Here is an 18,371-nt window from a genome sequence, read left to right as displayed (position 1 = left end):
CTACATCCGGAAAAACAAGTGCTTGGATACAGTGGAAAAGTTATCAAATTGTGATAAAAAATCTTTAAGAATGTCTAACGATCTAAAAATGGAAGGCAATATTACAGAATTTGCTAAAGAAATGAAAAAGCTCATCAACAATAAAGAACACAGGTACGGTCAGGTCAAAAAGTATCCATACCCAGCTTTCCTCCTCGGTAAATTATTTTTTTCGCCATCCCTTTCGCTTTCATGTCGATCCGGCCCCACGTCGATCCGGCCCAAGTCGATCCGTCCCACGTCGATCCGGCCCAACGTCGATCCGGCCCATATTTAAAGTCGATCCGGCCCCAATAAAAAATATATATTTATAAGGAATAAAAATAAAGATATATATTAATTGTAATTCATAAAGGTTTATGAATTTTATTATAATGTAAAAGGTGTACGGTAAAAAAAGTGGCCTTTGACAAATATTTTCTTTAGATGAGTATAAAACAAGTAGAGTGAGAGACCCATATTCGCCGCATAATTCGTTCATTTCCACTTACATCCGACCTGAACCAGAAGCAGCACCTGAACCTGAACCAGAATTCTTTATGTTTAGACTAATATAGTGCGTTTGTTCTTGCAATTGGTGAGCTAATCAAATTGAACAAGTATAGTGCTGTTAGTTGTTCTATATATTATATATGTACTGCGTATGATAGTAACTGTATATGTTATTGTAGTGCTGCAAGTGTGACCCCTTTTATATTATGTAAGTGACAGTGTAACTGTTAGTGTAAATGATTAAAAAGTTATATATATTTATGTGAGTGTCAGAGATAGAGTGTTTGTTAGTGTGTATGAATTTATTGTTATATTAAAGTAGTGCTGATATTATATTTTAGAGAGTGAAAATGTGCATTCAGTGTAATTAATTTGTTATTATCTTGCAATAAAGAATAATGGATAGTCATATAACTTGTTTTTTATCTATACAGAACTATTCAAAATATTGTCAACTTAAATAAAAAATATGTTAACTATATTCGATATTACAAAAAAAAAAAAACATGTGTTATATAGAAGCCTCTGATGTTACCTGAAAAAAAAATACAATTAATTATTATAACAAATAACACCAAACAAAAGATCAAACTATAAAGACCTTGTTGATTACGTAACTTTAATCAATCAGGATTTGATTGAATTAAGTGATTACGAGTGGCATTACCTTAGTTCACAATCATCAGACAATTGTTGAATAAACAAACCAATTATAGACTAATGATTTGATTAAACAAGTCATTATATGATGAGTTAAATTTTATAGGTTCCACTGGACTGTAAATATTTATTTAGCTATTCTGTATGTGAATTAAATAAAATAAAAATCGCCATGACATTCAAAGTTATCATGGAAAATAACTTCATATTAATATGTTGAAGCTGCTATACAAACAGACACAATCACACTCACTTTCGTATCGATTTAAAATAATTCTTTGACTGGTAAACCAATCGATACTTTTTGCAAATTCCATTTATACTGTTAAAATTTGTCACAAAATCCTCCAAAGTCAATATAGTTTATTCATAATTTATTATGGGGCCGGATCGACTTTGGGCCGGATCGACGTGGGCCGGATCGACTTGGGACGGATCGACTTTGGGCCGGATCGACTTATATCCGACAAACAAAACAATTTTTTTCGCAACTTTCCAATTTTTATTTTTGAAAACTACCTAAATTTCATTAAGCAGCGTTTCCGTCTCATGTAATAATATGAGTCAGGTGTTACATTTGTACCTGTGAAAGGGGACGAAATCAGCAAACCTTTTACAGAATACTTTACAATATCCTGTTAACAGCATATAAATATATGGCACTGGCTACGGTTACATGGAAATATAACAATAATATAAAAAATATTGTTACATTGGAGACTAATTGCCGGAATGCAGGGTTGGGTAAGGAACTGATTAATTACGAATGTAACAATAATATTTGGGTCTACGGTTACATTGCCTTATTGTTACATTAACGCACTGCAATGTACGATGGGAATAGTAATAAATATGTACTAAAATAAAACTTGAAAACTTTTATTTGATATTTACAATATTGCATACAATATTTTGATTTTTTATTTACAATGACAGTTTCTACAAATCCAGTATGTTGTTTTTGGAGCATGTTTTAGTCCGACGCATTTTCGGTGAAACCACTCTAAGCAGCCATCACAAACCAGTGATACGGCAATGTGCACGCTCTATATTGCATACCGTACAATTCCATTCTGCATTTTCCCTTTATGAAGTTTAAGAAACTTTCAATGTCTGAATGCCATGCTTCAGGTGAAAAATATTTTGTTACTCTTGCGATGTTTACATTTTCGTCCAATATTTTTTTTGGAAGCATGTTAGGTTGTTTAAATACAAGTCAATTGTGAAAGCAATTAATGTTGACATTTGCCGACAGATTGAAATTGGTGGAAACAGTGTTTTCATTTTCAGAGTCCAGATATTTTGTGATCTTATCAGTCATGACAGTACATGCTCTATTGAACAGTTCATTAAGTATTCATCAAAAGTGATATTGAACTAAACTGTAGTAGTCATGATTTTTAACAACACCAAAACAATCAATACTTATTCGCTGAATAATATTATTATCATTAATATTATCTAGTTCATATCGAAGAATTAAGCAACATAACTATAGAAGGTTTATAAAGTTTAATAAATCTACCATACATTGCAGTCTTTAATGTACATGTAACAATAACGCAATGTAACCGTAGACCCAAATATTATTGTTACATTCGTAATTAATCGGTTCCTTACCCAACCCTGCATTCCGGCAATTAGTCTCCAATCTAACAATAATTTTTATATTATTGTTATATTTCCATGTAACCGTAGCCAGTGCCTAAATATATTCAACTTATTGCTATTTGTCCGCCATTACTGGACATCACGAAGGTGCCAGTAAAATTTTGACGCCACATTTCTTTCTTTCTTTTTAGTAGATCCCTCCACTATCTGGAGCACCACAGGTTATCTGTGTAATCAGAGCAACAGGTTTAAAAATATGTATAAAACTTCTTCTGCATGTGCGGGCCTACGTTTATATCTTTGCACTACACAGTAGAATTAGTCTGTACAGCATCATATAAGTAGATTATATACACAACTTACCCACCACCTATAAAAACAAGAACACAATGATTGATACCTAAAATTTACAAATATATACAAAGCCAGCTTATTACTGATCTTTGTACAGATTCAAAAATCTGCCTGATATGATCTGAGGTGATCATGAGTTTCCCAAGATAGATTGTAACTCATTTTGTTTGCTATAAAATTGTATTCTGAATAAGCACTAAACTCATTTTATTACGTACACAAACAGAATAAAATTCAAAACAACATTTTACAATCTTGATGACTTTGGACTCACCAGTTATGAAAATAATGAGTCTAGTCTTAGGACAGATTTTTTTATGAGTCCAGGACCAATGGACTCACACCAGGTATCCAGATTTGTAGCATAATTACTCTATGGGAATCAGATCCAAGTTTTACTTACCTACCGTTACAAACTTTTCACTGATTGCTCCTCAGCATTCAGATCCCTCAGTAGCTTCGGATTAGGATACCCAGACAGGGGCCCAGTGTGAGACTGGCATAATTGCCAACTGTTATTTTTAGAACTAGCACAGTTCCCATTTCATTTTGATATTGCAAAGTCACTTGTTAAATACTGGTATAATTCACTTCAAGTATACATGTAGATGAGTAGTAAATAATATAGAATTTCAGTCTTCAACACAAAATTCCAAAGTGTACAAAAAACATGAAGAAAACATTTCCTGACAAGTTTACTGACGACAGACCAGCAGATCAACATGTGACAGGCTTAATGTACATGTACAAATGTAGTTCTGTAACAAAGAACTCGACCATGTCCTAATTATCTGTAATCACCAAAAATTATAAAAGCAGAATAACAAAAGGTCAGAGAAAAGAACATAGTTAAATTTACTCCAGAAAAAAAGCCTGACAATAACACAGTTACATGAACATGTACATGAAACAATACTTAAACAATTTATCACCATGTCAATGAATGCTCTCTGGACTCGAATGATCTCTAGACTCATTGTAACTAAATATAACTTTAAAAGACTTATTAACTGATATTATAAAAATCGTAGAAATAGAGTTTCACTTTCTACTTGGAAATGTTTAATTTCTTAACTAGAATAATGGCAGGAATCTTTGGAACTTTTAATTGACTATAGGTATGTCCTGGATTTATCAATATTACATTGGATTCAGTACAGCTTTCTAAGCTGTGAATCACTGAATTGGACTCATCAAAATTTCAAAAAACAAGTTACTGATTGAAGGCCAAACTAAGATATTCCACTGCAGCTAACTACATTTAAAAAAAAAAAAAAAAAACATGTTATCAAGATAAATGCTTGCATGTAGTTTGAAATGTTCTGTATAAATTTACAATTTGCATAATTTTCTTTCAATACACATATAGTGTCTGGACACAAATTAAAAATGTAAGTTATGCATTTTGGTAAAAACTTGTTAAAGGGAAACTTTGCAAAAAAATTAAAAAATTATATTATGTTCATTATGTATAAAAATGACAAATTCATTTCACATTCCAAAGATCCATTAGAAATAATAGGCAAAAATTTTCAGGCTTTCTCAAAGACATTTTTATTTGTATATTTTCAATAATAATATGGGATGTACTGTCATCATGTAGTGTAAGAAATTGCACAGAGTTCCATTAGAATTTTGATTGACAATAGATCAAATTTTGAAAATAGAATTTCATGAAACAATTTTGAAGAGTAATTTCTAGGAGAAAATTTTTTCCTACTTTAATAGTGCAGGTGGGTCACTAATTTATTAAGAAAATAATAAAAAGATTTATTATTTTACATTTTTCCACAATTTAATATTTTATATTTTTTTTTAAAAAAATATTTTAAGTTTCAATGACAAACAAAATCCTGATACCATTCAGAAGTTACATGTAGATTTTTGTTAATTGACCTACATGTAGCAATTTGATTAAACTAACAATTTTTTCTGAAAATTAATGGTGTAGATTAAACAAGATAAAATTACATTCAGAAAAAGTTACAGAATGAAACTGCCTGGCAGACTCAAATTTAATGGAGTGGAATATGTAAAATTACAAACAAATAATAAAATGGAAATTAGTATGTATTATGAGAGAAGAAGGTGAAAGAAGCACAATTAGAATATTTAAACATCTCATAATACCTTTTTACAAAGAACCTTTTATTCAGCATGCGAGGTAACTAAGTATAGGAAAGGATGGTTTCATTGTTACACATAAAGGTTCACTGTTTTAAAGCTGATGCATTTAAACATTAAGAATATATACGGTTTCTAATTTTTTGTGCTAGACTCACCTATTTAATTTATGAGGTTTTTAAAGGGAGTTGCGTTTCAGCTACTTGATTTATATTAGGAACAGTCATTGAAATATATCAGTATGTTTATACCTATTAAGGGAATATATCTGGATATAAAAACTTGATCCAAATTCTTAGCACATCTTGATTTGTTCAATAAAATAAAGTCTTACAATGTTGCACACACTTGAAAACTGGATAACAGTACTAAACTTACTGTATTTTATTAAATACAATATATTAATGTTTCAACTTTAATTCAAATCATAGGAGAAAAGAAAATATCAATTTTTCTTTGAATTGAATATCATTATTTTCATATTTCCATTTTTGTCTCGCCTGCATCGAAAGTCACAGTATTTCGTTGCAGTATGCAAGACTTAGGTATTACTATTGGGCAAGAGCGGCTGCGTAAACTATTTGTATAAAGCTTTATATTTCAGAAGGTAGAAGACCTGAATGCTGAATCATATCTTGTTTGCAGATTCCTTATGTTTTGAAGTTTCCGTCTGTCATATTTCCATTGTCCTTAACCTCATTTTCATGGTTCAGCAACTGCTTGAAAACATATTATAGTTTTATTGTCATGTGAATTTCTCTCTTATGATGAGTAATAGGATATCTATACTTGGTATATGGGTTCCTTGCAACATCTACATGTCTGCCAGACAGTCTACCTCATTTCATGGATCAGTGATCAAGGTTAAAGTTATGTGATTAGGTCCGTTTCTAAAATAGACAAATACTATAAGCAGTAGGTCAACTATATGTGGTGTATGCATACATGTGAACCAGTATGGAATGATTGTAATGGGTACATGTCAGTCTGGCAGGTTTCATCTGACATTGACCTAATTTTCATGTCAAGTACTATAAGCAATAGATCAACTATATTTGTTGTACATGTATGGAATGATTGTAAGTTGTACATATCTGTCTGGCAGGTATCATCTGACCTTGACCTCCTTTTCATGGTTCATTGGTCAATGTTAAGTTTTTGTGTTTTGGTCTGTTTTTCAAATACTTATTAAGTAATAGGTCAGCTATATTTGGTGTATGGGATAACTGTAAGGTGTACATGTCTGTCTGGCAGGTATAATCTGACCTTGACCCCATTTTCATGGTTCATTGGTCAATGTTAAATTTTTGTGTTTTGGTCAGTTTTTCAATTACCATAATCAATATATGTAACTATATTTAGTGTATAAAAAAATTGTAAGGTGTATATGTCTGTCTGACAGGATTTATCTGACCTTGACCTCATTCTCATAGATCTTTAAAAATGTTAAGTTTATGTGATACTTTTAGTAAAACCTTTATCTTTAAGACTTTCAACATAAAATCAATGGTCAGTAAAGCAGGCGAGACATTTCAGCATGTGTACTTTTGTTTATTATTGTTATCAAGTTTGAAAATAACCTAATAGAAATACCAAACAAAATTTAAAAAAATCCCTATATTTCAAGTTTATAAAAATTAAATTTTTTAAGCCTGTCAATATGGAAACTAAAATTTCTTATTTATTTCATATTTTTCAGTGATGTAAAGTTTAAAATTGGACCAAACAGAAAAGCCTTTTATGCTCACAGATGTATTTTATCAGCAAGATCAGCCATATTTAAAGCATTGTTTGCTGAGCAGACCCCCAACAGAGATGTAGAGATTCCATTACCTGACACATCACCAGAAATATTTCAGGCCATGTTAGAGTTTATGTATACAAACTGTGTCTCACTTACACCAAAAATTGTAAGCATCTTAATACTGGTGTATGTTAACTTGTATACTAAAAGTTTTGCAGCAAATATTTTTTATTTCCTATTTCAAAAATAAACTATACTTCTAATAATAACGATAAATACATAACTGTTACAAAGAAAATAAACCTTAATGTTCAATTTTTTACTCGACAAAAACTTGAACATAAAATTTATTATGCCCCATCCAATGAAGTTGTATAGGGTATAATGATTTTGACCTGTCTGTCTGTCCGTCAATCCTGTTCTTGTCATCACAACTTCTAAGAAACCACACAACAGAATTTCATTAAACTTTGTAGATAATAAGGACAAACTTAGTAGATGTGAAAGTTGACAGGAAATTTTGATATAATTTTTTATCTCAATGCTATTCCCCTTTGAACTTCAAATTTTGGTCTAAATATACTACTGCAGCAGTTTGTCATCACAAACTCTTCTGAAACCAAACAACAGAATTTTATGAAACTTTGTAGATAATAAGGACATTCTATTCAGATGTGCATATCAATAGGAAATTTTGATTCAATTTTTTTTCTAGGAGTTATGCCCCTTTGAACTTGGACTTTGACCTAAATATACTACTGCAACAGTTTGTCATCGCAACTCCTCTGAAACCCCTAAACAGAATTTCATGAAACTTTTGTAGTTAATGAGGACATAATATGTAGATGTGCATAACTACAAGAAATTTTATCAGTTGGTTTCTTTAGGAGTTATGAGTTTTGGGGCATGGGGTATGTGAGCATGCATACAAAGGTTCTTTAATTTCTGCAATTTCTGCAATTTTTTATTTCAATTTTTTTTAAAATAAAATATATGTTGCTTAACTTTTTTTACTCAATAAATTCTATGATCAGTCAGTTATTGCATAAATCATCCATACGTCAAAAGATTTGCAGTTTCAGAATCTAAGGTACTATGGGTAGTTTCATTGTTAAAACCCTCAAATTATAAACCAAATCACAACAGTTTTGTGTACATTTTTTAATACTCAATTTTCTGAAAAGGGAAAAATTTTGAAATACTGTCACCTCATGCAAGATGTTTAATTTAAATTTTTACCAAGCGCTTATTTGGAAATTTTTATTTTTGCTGTATGATGAGGAAATAGAATTATCTACTCATTCTTTCTGTTGAATGAAAAGTTTAAAACAAACAACATATTTTCATAATTTAAATAAAAGAAAGATACATTTGACATTTGCATTATCTTTTGTAGGCTTTGGATACATTTGGTGTTTCAATAGAATATGGATTAGATGAACTTAGAAAGGTAAGCTATATATGTGTACTTTATCACACTACATTGCAATAAAGTTTATGTTGAAATGGGTTAATATGGGGTAACATTCTAATGTTACACAATACCAATGGCTCAGTGTGTATTCTTTTGTTGTTACCATGCTCATTTATCAATAAGAAAAACTGCAAAATAAAAATCATTACTTTTAAAAGACACAAACAAGTTTAAATGTAAATGGTAACAGAACATTAAAATAAAAAACGGAAAAATTAATCCTGGAATTTTTGCGTTTTGACTACAACTAAACTGGTCCAAAAAACAACAACTCAGAAACAATTTAGGTTTTCCAAAAAAGAAGTATAGCGTTGGAAAATTTATATCAAAATAGAAACACACCATGGTTTTTAAAAGGTGGTGAATTAAGTTGCCTGGTTCATATCTAGTTCCAAGATACCTGATATAACCAGAATTACTATGTTATAAGTAGAGTATACAACAAGTAGAAAATATCATACCAACTAGTTTAAAAGGGGTAAAAAATTCAAATCCAGAAATATTACATACATGTGAAAAAGTGAAAGCAGTTATAACAACAACACTTTAGGGATTGCTGCAGTAATCTAATGAGATCGACATGTTTCTGCTCCTAGGGCACCGTCATCAGAAAATCTCACTGAAGTAAAAATCAGGAAGGTATAAATTGTGTCACAATGTAACCATGTTGAATATAAATAGAAAGTGAAAGTATACATGTATGTACCTTTGTATTATGTGAAAAAGGTACACAAAATGCAACAAGACTGCATGGTTAGTGGACACGAAAGAAAACACTTACACCAACAATTAACAAATTAAAACAAAATTTTTGGGCAATTTGAATCCCATTACTATTGAAATTATTGTCTTATGCAAACATTTGCATGCCTTAACTTAGTACCTGTATTATTTAGTTCTTCACTTCAGTCAACTACATGTTGTGATTTATTTAATTTTTCAGCTTGCAGCATTATACCTAGTAGAAAATCTTAGTGTGCACAATGCTTGTGAATGTCTACAAGTAGCTGTCACTTATAGTAACATGGAATTATTGGGAGCTACCCTCAGATTCATAGAGGAACATACAGAGGTAAGTAATATACAGTTACCCTGAATATCTACAAGTAGCTGTCACTTATAGTAATGTAGAACTGTTGGCAACTGCTCTCAGATTCATTGAGAAATATGCAGAGTAAAACAGGGTACATTAAATCTGTGGATATCTACAAAAAGCTGTCAGTTATGATTGAATAGGATTATTGACCTGACCTTGAACTAATTTTCAAAGTGTACTGAATCAAACTTCATTTTGTGATTTAGAAAATTAGTGTCTTATAATCCTTGTTCAACTCACTGAGATATTGGTATTATTTGGCACTCCATGGCTCATTCACCCAACAATATAATTATGTTACAGGGATCCAGAAGAAATTACAGTACACCACATAAGTTTACTGTGCACTAGACTGCAACCGTCAATAGAATTTAAGTTCTCTTTACATCTTAATATACTGAAGTGTTTGTTTCATGTATTCTTTACTAATGAGAGAAAATAATAAACATCAAAAATGTCACATGCCCATTTTTCATTGAATTGTGAAAAAAGGCAGACATAAAAAATAAAACGATGTACAATTTTTCTGTGTATCCATTCTTGTTTTGATGTTTTAAAAATACATTGCATTTATAACTTAAACTTTTTGCTTGACATTGTCTTTATTTATATAACTTTTAGAGTGTTCTGAAGTCCAAGGCATTCCAGGAACTTTCTGATGAATCAATGAATGAAATTCTACAAAGTGATAATTTACAAATGGATGAGATTGAATTACTCAAATATGTCAAGGACTGGGCGACCATAAACTCTGTAAGTATCTAAATGTGGAAATTTAAAAAAAGAATTATTAATTTTTATAAGTGCTTTAATATTTTTGTTAATTTAACCTGAATGAAAAATATCTGATCATAATGGAGCCATGCCACATCATTTATGGATCTGATCTTGGGAGTCTGGACACTGCATTTCTCTACACTAACACTGAGTTTAGTGATGCCAGAAACTGTATATTAGCAACTGTTATTCAATTTTGGCACCTGCAAGTATTCAGATATAATAAGGAATCAATTCTTATTATTATAAGTCATATGTCCGATGTCATATGAGAATATTCTTCTGTGCGAAAGTTCCTCTGTATAAATGTAAACTCAGAAATATTATACAGCAACTAAATGTCCCAGTGTACGGTTTTCGCATAGTGAAAGCACACTCACACACAGAGCATCTTACAAAACTTGATTTACATATTTTTTGCTACTTAAGCTAAAATTTCAGTAATTTTTGAAGTTGTTACATGTATATATGTCTGCGATTAATTTTGTGCCAAAAACTGTCAAAGTAACAACACCTGAGACAATGAACAAAATTTGGAAATACAGCTGAAAATGCACAAGAAGAATACATGATTTAAATATGCAGTAGGAGCCACCCCATATTCTCCAATTACTGGTTTACAGCTTGAGCAAAAAACCATATTTCACAATAGCTTTTAATTCACTTTACTTGTATGTACAATGTACACTAAATAAAAAATAAAAAAATTATATTTATTCATTTAGACAGTATTAGAAAAATCAGTGAGTGAAGTAGCCAGAAAAGTAATACCAAAGATAAGATTTACATTGCTGTCTCCTGAAGAGTTAGAAAAGATAGAAAAAGACAATAAAAAAGACAATCTTATTCCTGTGAGTAACTTATCCTTTTTGTATTGTGTACTTTCAGTTTTGTTCAATTTAGAGGTATTGATTTATGGACTATAAGTAGTACCATTATTATATGTAGAAAGACAGCCAAAGAGTGGGTTAATTGTCTTTGTTTATATCTCAGTGTATTTATCCTGGAATCTGATGCTGATCTCAAATCTCTTGTAGTTTATGTTTAATTAAGTCTCCCAAACGAAGTTCTTATTAATTATTCTTCTTCTTCTTCTTCTTCTTCCGCCGCTTTTAAATTTGAACTTGTCCGCACCCGTTCTCTAAAACCGCTTCTCAGATTAACTTTAGGTTTCACAGTATGTTAGACTAACATGTCTAGTGGTGCAATCAGGATTTTGTTTGTGCAATGGGGTTTATAAAGGGGTACTTTGAGGGGCAAAAAGAAAGGAGGGTTTTACTATAGAACCCTACAGGATTTTATTTTTTTTAATTTTCAAATGATTATAAATTGAAAACCGTTTGTGATAGACACAATCTTTTTAATTGAAAATGTTCTAAATGATAAAGCACATTAAATGAAATACAGGGTTAGTCCCCAGGGGTCACACCCACCCCCTGCCATTTAAGAAAGTTCTAATATCTTGTAAATGGTCGAGATCCCCACCCCTAAACCATATATATTCTGGTTTGTCATGCTAAGATGGTTTGAATGATATACAGGGTTAGTCCCCAGGGGTCATCCCTACCCCCTGCCATTTGAGAAAGTTCTAATATCTTGTAAATGGTCGAGATCCCCACCCCTAAACCATATATATTCTGGCTTGTCATGGTAAAGCACATCAAATGAAATACAGGGTTAGTCCCCGGGGGTCTACCCCACCCCCTGCCATTTAAGAAAGATCTAATATCTTGTAAGTGGTCAATATCCCCACCCCTAAACCATATTTATTCTGGTTTGTCATGCTAAGATGGTTTGAATGATATACAGGGTTAGTCACCAGGGGTCATCCCCACCCCCTGCCATTTGAGAAAGTTCTAATATCTTGCAAATGGTCAAGATCCCCACCCCTAAACCATATATATTCTGGTTTGTCATGATAAAGCACATCAAATGAAATACAGGGTTAGTCCCCGGGGGTCAACCCCACCCCCTGCCATTTAAGAAAGTTCTAATATCTTGTAAGTGGTCAATATCCCCACCCCTAAACCATATATATTTTGGTTTGTCATGCTAAGATGGTTTGAATGATATATAGGGTTAGTCCCCCGGGGTCATCCCCACCCCCTGCCATTTGAGAAAGTTCTAATATCTTGTAAATGGTCAAGATCCCCACCCCTAAACCATATATATTCTGGTTTGTCATGATAAAGCACATCAAATGAAATACAGGGTTAGTCCCCAGGGGTCATCCCCACCCCCTGCCATTTGAGAAAGTTCTAATATCTTGTAAATGGTCAAGATCCCCATCCCTAAACCATATATATTCTGGTTTGTCATGATAAAGCACATCAAATGAAATACAGGGTTAGTCCTCAGGGGTCACCCCCACCTCCTGCCATTTAAGAAAGTTCTAATATCTTGTAAGTGGTCAAGATCCCCACCCCTAAACCATAAATATTCTGGTTTGTCATGATAAAGCACATCAAATGAAATACAGGGTTAGTCCCCAGGGGTCACCCCCACCTCCTGCCATTTAAGAAAGTTCTAATATCTTGTAAGTGGTCAAGATCCCCACCCCTAAACCATATATATTCTGGTTTGTCATGCGAAGATGGTTTGAATTATATTCAGGGTTAGTCCCCAGGGGTCACCCCACCCCCTGCCATTTAAGAAAAATCTAAAATCTTGTAAGTGGTCGAGATCCCCACCCCTAAACCATATATATATTCTGGTTTGTCATACCAAGATGGTTTGAATTATATACAGGGTTATTCCCCAGGGGTCCTGACCCCCTGCCATTTGAGAAAGTTCTAATATCTTGTAAATGGTCGAGATCCCCACCCCTAAACCATATATATTCCTGTTCGTCATGTCTCGAACATTTGAATGACATATAGGGTCAGTCCCCAGGGGTCCCCCCCCCCCCCCACCCCCAATGTTCTAGTATCTTGTAAATGGTCGAGATCCCCACCCCTAAACCATATATATTCTGGTTTGTCATGCCAAGATGATTTGAATGATATACAGGGTTAGTCCCAAGGCATCACTAATGCATATAACTTTACTGGACCAAACCAATTTTCACTGGACTTTGTCCAATGTCAGGCGACCCTGGGAAAAAAGGAATTATGGGAGCTTTGTTTGGGAGACTTCGTAACAGCATCCTGTTACAATCATTTCTTGTTTATTGACAACTTGTCAAGATCTAGAAGGGGTGGTGATTTAGAGTTTGATATCTGATATATTTAGGTATATATAGAGAGAGACCTATAGATATCTTTTATTTTAAGGTGTTGTTGGTTTACTATTTTTTTATCGGTATTCAAAACTTGAAATGAAAAAATCTATTTATAAACATTTAGACTAAATACCCTAGGCCTCTGACAAGTAGTTTTTGTATTGGAAAAAATGGGTTTTTTTTTATAATACAATGTTTAATTTATAAAGATAAAGTTAATGGAGATGGTATATCCTATCAGCATACAATATATACTTGCAAAATTATTTGTTTAAAATATTCAAAAAAAGCTAAGTATTAATCTTTTAATACTAGCAAACCAACAGCCTGAAATAAAAATGTTTTGTATATGGCAAATATAAAATGAGAGAATGAAAGATTGCAAAAATGTACGGGTACTTTCCATTCTTTTTGAGTGTTTTAATGATATAATTGAAGTTATTTGATGCATTGTTAAGATTATTAAAAAAATGTGTTGCTTTTTTTTCAGATTGATTGTTTTAACAATTCATGGCGTTTTCATGCAACAAAGAAAGGTGACCCATCAAATCCTCTTATGAAGAGAAGAAAGGGCACAGAGAACAGGGAACATTTGAAGTACTTGGACCAGTAAATGAAATATTTGTGAACTCTGTGATAATCAAAACTGTGTGCACATAGATAGCTAGACTGAACAAAATTTTAAATCAATTTTTGAGAGCTAGCAGATTGTTAAGGAATAATAGGGTTATAAAAGTTCAGAAATAAATAAATGCATTGTGTGCTTTTATAGATTTGTTAGGCCTTTAATGTTATAAAAATATCTTCTTAAGCTCATGAATTTTTACTACCAGTTTTCATAAAAATCAGACAATTTATATGAAGGCCATTAAAGTAACTGAATGTACCAAACTTTTTTATTAATTGATCAATGCAAATGATGAAAATGATTATAATTTGAGTTCAAACAATATTGTAAAAAGAACTGGAAATTCAAATATCATACATGCAATTAGAAGGATTTAGAAACAAACAAAAATTGCTTTTACATAGTATCCCATACAATACTTGGCATGCATATATCTGATTATTCCTCAAATTCTATTTTAAGGCATTCTGACAATACAAAGTCATAGAAGTTCTATTTTAAGGCATTCTGACAATACAAAGTCATAGAAGTTCTATTTTAAGGCATTCTGACAATACAAAGTCATAGAAGTTCTATTTTAAGGCATTCTGACAATACACAGTCATAGAAGTTCTATTATAAAGTCAGGATTTAATTGTGCTCTTTGCAACATTTTTGAGGACCACAGAATAAACCATGAATAATTGTGAATTTTATACATTAGTTTGAAAATTAAGGCATTTGACAATTTGGAAACTGATTTGTTATTCTGAATTGTTTATCCATCAAAAACATATTCAACATGTATCTGATCATAGGCGGATCTAGGGGGCCCTGGGGGGGCCCGGGCCCCCCTTTCGTGGGAAAAATTTGGTTGATTATATAGGGAATCACTGAAGCATGACTGGAGCAGGCCCCCTTAAGTCAGTCAGCGGGCCCCCCCTTATGAAAAGTTCTGGATCCGCCACTGCTGATTAAGAACTCAGAAAAAAGAGAGTAGCAATAGTGTAAAAGTAACACATGATGATGTTTTATATTTTTGGGGTTTGCTTTACGTGGTCTAGCTCTCCCAGGAAATTGTATACAAAGAAGTATTTATAACCCTGATAAGCATTGTGTATAAACATATTTCAGTTAGGCATTGGGACATTAGTTATGCACTCATTTTGTACTTTTTAACCATTTTCCCACAATTTTTCTGTGCAGTTTTTATTATAAAAGAGTAAATGCATAATTATAATTGAAGTTTTTTTTTAACAATATTCTGCAAAGTATCTTGGTAACTAGTTTTCCATTAATTCAACCCCATAGTCATTGTTGGATAAATTTTTAGATAAGTTTCGATGTAAACATTTATGTTAGTTTGAAATTTATTTAGCTTTAATTAAAGCCTTTAGATATCATTAAATAGGTTTGTTTGTTAATAAATTAAAATGGTATTGTTACCTTTATTTGTAACTTGTTTACCTTTAATTTAATTTTATAAATTAAGATTTGCAAATAGTTACTACACATAATAGTTCTACAATTATTATATTTTCTTTGTTGTATAGTATTTTAACATGTTTATATTTCATTTTATAGTTTTATATATAGTATATCTTAGCAATTTTACAACTTAGGTGCTTTTGTGTGAATCTTTTTGACTTGAATGTATCCACCTTTTTTGAAGTAGTTCCGTCCATTTTTATTATGTGATGTTTATGTACGTTTTGCATGGCGAGATATTTTTTGTGATAAACATTCCAAAAATATGTGATGTATCATCATAATGTTCACATATTTTGATAATATGCATTCAAAAATTCAGTTTCCTGAAGAAATTGATAAGAGCAACATAATTTTTCATTGAACCTTATCTAATACTTTGAATTAGACAAACTAGATTAGACTTCAAATTTTTATGAAAAAACTAACATCAGTTCAAACTTTGTTTTTCATTGAGTATTTTAAGACTATACTATTCGGCTTTTCATTTCCGCTTTAGATTTATAGTATTATTACATGTACGCAATCTTACATATAAGACAATATGAGACAATATTTTCAAGGGGAAATAACTCTGTTTTAATGATTGTTGAAAATTTTTATTTTTAATATTTTTTAACAGCATGTACTTAAAGCATGCTGAAAGTTGCTTAAGAACTAGTTCCATATGACCTCATTTGATTGTAATAGATATGTTAAAATATATGAAATTTATTTATTAAATATAACACAATTCATCATAGTGATAATTTTTGTTTCATCTGCAGTAAAAATTGTGGAAAGACAGGCACTTTATTTTGAGTTTTGGTTTCATTTATAATGAATGTCATTGACAGAAATACATATGTATTACTTTTCTGTTGGTGAAGATTGCATTTACTAACACAAAAAATTCTAATTATAAAAAAAAGACTAATGATAGATCATTGATATTGAGTCAGTTGTTACATTTATATCCAAGTAACAACATTTTATACTGATTTATAGATCCATTTATCGACATACTTTATGTTGAATTTTTGGGTCATTTAAAAAATAGTTGAAATATGTCCTTTTCTCATTAAATATTTGTAAATGAAAATGTCATCAGCCCAGTAGTCAGTACCCCTGTTCCTGGCATGAAATATTGATACTGTAATTTTTTAAAATTTACTGTTCAATTCATTCAAAACCTAAGGTTTTCTACCTCAGGCATTGTTGGGTTATATATCACAACATGTTTGAATTTTTTTTTCAAAGCTCTTGAACTTTGTTAATGATTTAACCTTCCACCTATTTTAATTGAAGTGCCACTGACGAGTTCTATGTAGACAAAATGCAACTCTGGCCTACTTAATTATCTTTGATGATTTTTTTTTTAAACAGGTCATTGATACTTAGCAAAGTTATAGCAGTAAAGCCTTTGAAGATGGTGTTTGATATGTTCTTCCATTAACATCTGTTCATAAGAGTTTTTTATAATTGATGGGTGAAGGAAAAAAACGAATGTTACTTTGGGAGCAGTTAAGTCATTTAATCATTAGATAAAAACAAAAAGAATTTTTACCTGTAGAATTCTTATTTAAAAAGGGATATCACATCCCAATTTTTTACTGTGATGTTGTTTATAGAGCCTGTAGATTTAGATATGTTCCATGCAAGGATCCGGAAATTTTTCACACAATTTCGGTCATTTTGAGATAACTTAAAAGTTTGTGTCCTTTTTAAAAAAAAAATGTTGAAATCACACTAGATTCATAGCATCAACGAACTTGTTTTGACTGTTTCATCGCATTTACTTCATGAATTTTCTTACCATTTTTCTAAAAACGTTCAAGAACAGTTAAGCGAAGGCAACAGTTTAAAAATGAAACGATTTTAATGACTCAAAATCCTAAATTTCATCAGACATCGCTAACGTTTTTTTCGATTTTGAAGACAAAATTAAACCGGATGTTTTGCAACAATACTAAAGTACGAGTAATTACGGACTCATTTCCAGGATTCATTTTGTTTATCAAATTGACAGGAAATCACCGGCTTTTTAAATTTTTTTACCTTTAAAAGTGTTTGAATATTACAAATAAAAGTTGCACTTGTTTTATTTAGCATAAAATCATTTTGCATTTTACGATTCAGTGTCTAATCTGCTGAAGAGAATTTCAGGCATGGGTATTACATAGTAAATAAAGCATGTGTGTTACTCATGAAAAAATACGTTTTTCTTTGTAAATAGAAACATTTTAAAATCAGAATCGACGATTGTCTTTGCTGAAAATTAATTAAATGATGAAGACAGTTGTCATGGAATTTTAATTTTTTTATAATATTAGTTCTGAGCTTGTGATCAATGTCAGGTGTGAACTAAAAACACAGGTAAAAAGTGGTTAGCGATCATTAGGAAATATTTCCCGGAGGCATTAATATAGTTATTAGGAGGGCCCTCAGGATTATCATACTATACGAAGTGGCAGTTTTATTACAGGAAAGGGATAACAAAACAAAAACAAGTGCAAAATGGCGATTAAGAAACCCGATCTCATCGAAATGACCAAAATTATTTCTGTAAAAAAATAAAATTTGTCCTAAATCCCAATTTGTCATTTAGGACAAATAGATTTCAGATTCGGTCATGTCTTGCAAATATGACCATTTCCAGACCCTTGGTTTCATGTTAACTCATTGATCCTTTGAATAAAATTACAA

The 18,371-nt window shown here is 31.5% G+C and overlaps 1 protein-coding gene across 1 annotated transcript; it reads left to right on the top strand.

Moving 5' to 3' along the window:
• Positions 1–12: 12 nt before the first annotated feature.
• LOC127698400 (BTB/POZ domain-containing protein 19-like) lies at positions 13–16,421 on the top strand. The gene is made up of 7 exons (XM_052201889.1): positions 13–153; positions 6,980–7,190; positions 8,421–8,474; positions 9,442–9,570; positions 10,216–10,347; positions 11,097–11,222; positions 14,082–16,421. Exons 1-7 carry the CDS (start codon positions 71–73, stop codon positions 14,202–14,204), a joined length of 858 nt encoding a protein of 285 aa, XP_052057849.1. The 5' UTR covers positions 13–70; the 3' UTR covers positions 14,205–16,421.
• The last annotated feature ends 1,950 nt before the right edge of the window (positions 16,422–18,371 follow it).

This window comes from Mytilus californianus, unplaced genomic scaffold, assembly GCF_021869535.1.
Source record: "Mytilus californianus isolate M0D057914Y unplaced genomic scaffold, xbMytCali1.0.p SCAF_1, whole genome shotgun sequence".
NCBI classification, from domain to species: domain Eukaryota; kingdom Metazoa; phylum Mollusca; class Bivalvia; order Mytilida; family Mytilidae; genus Mytilus; species Mytilus californianus.
This window is presented reverse-complemented; position numbering and strand designations above follow the sequence as displayed.

Excerpts from the sequence above, each read along its gene's own strand:
- LOC127698400 (XM_052201889.1), top strand. The coding sequence starts at position 71 with ATGTCTAACGATCTAAAAATGGAAGGCAATATTACAGAATTTGCTAAA. Across the intron at positions 8,475-9,441 it reads GATTAGATGAACTTAGAAAG|CTTGCAGCATTATACCTAGT; the intron begins GTAAGCTATATA and ends TTAATTTTTCAG. Across the intron at positions 9,571-10,215 it reads TCATAGAGGAACATACAGAG|AGTGTTCTGAAGTCCAAGGC; the intron begins GTAAGTAATATA and ends TATAACTTTTAG.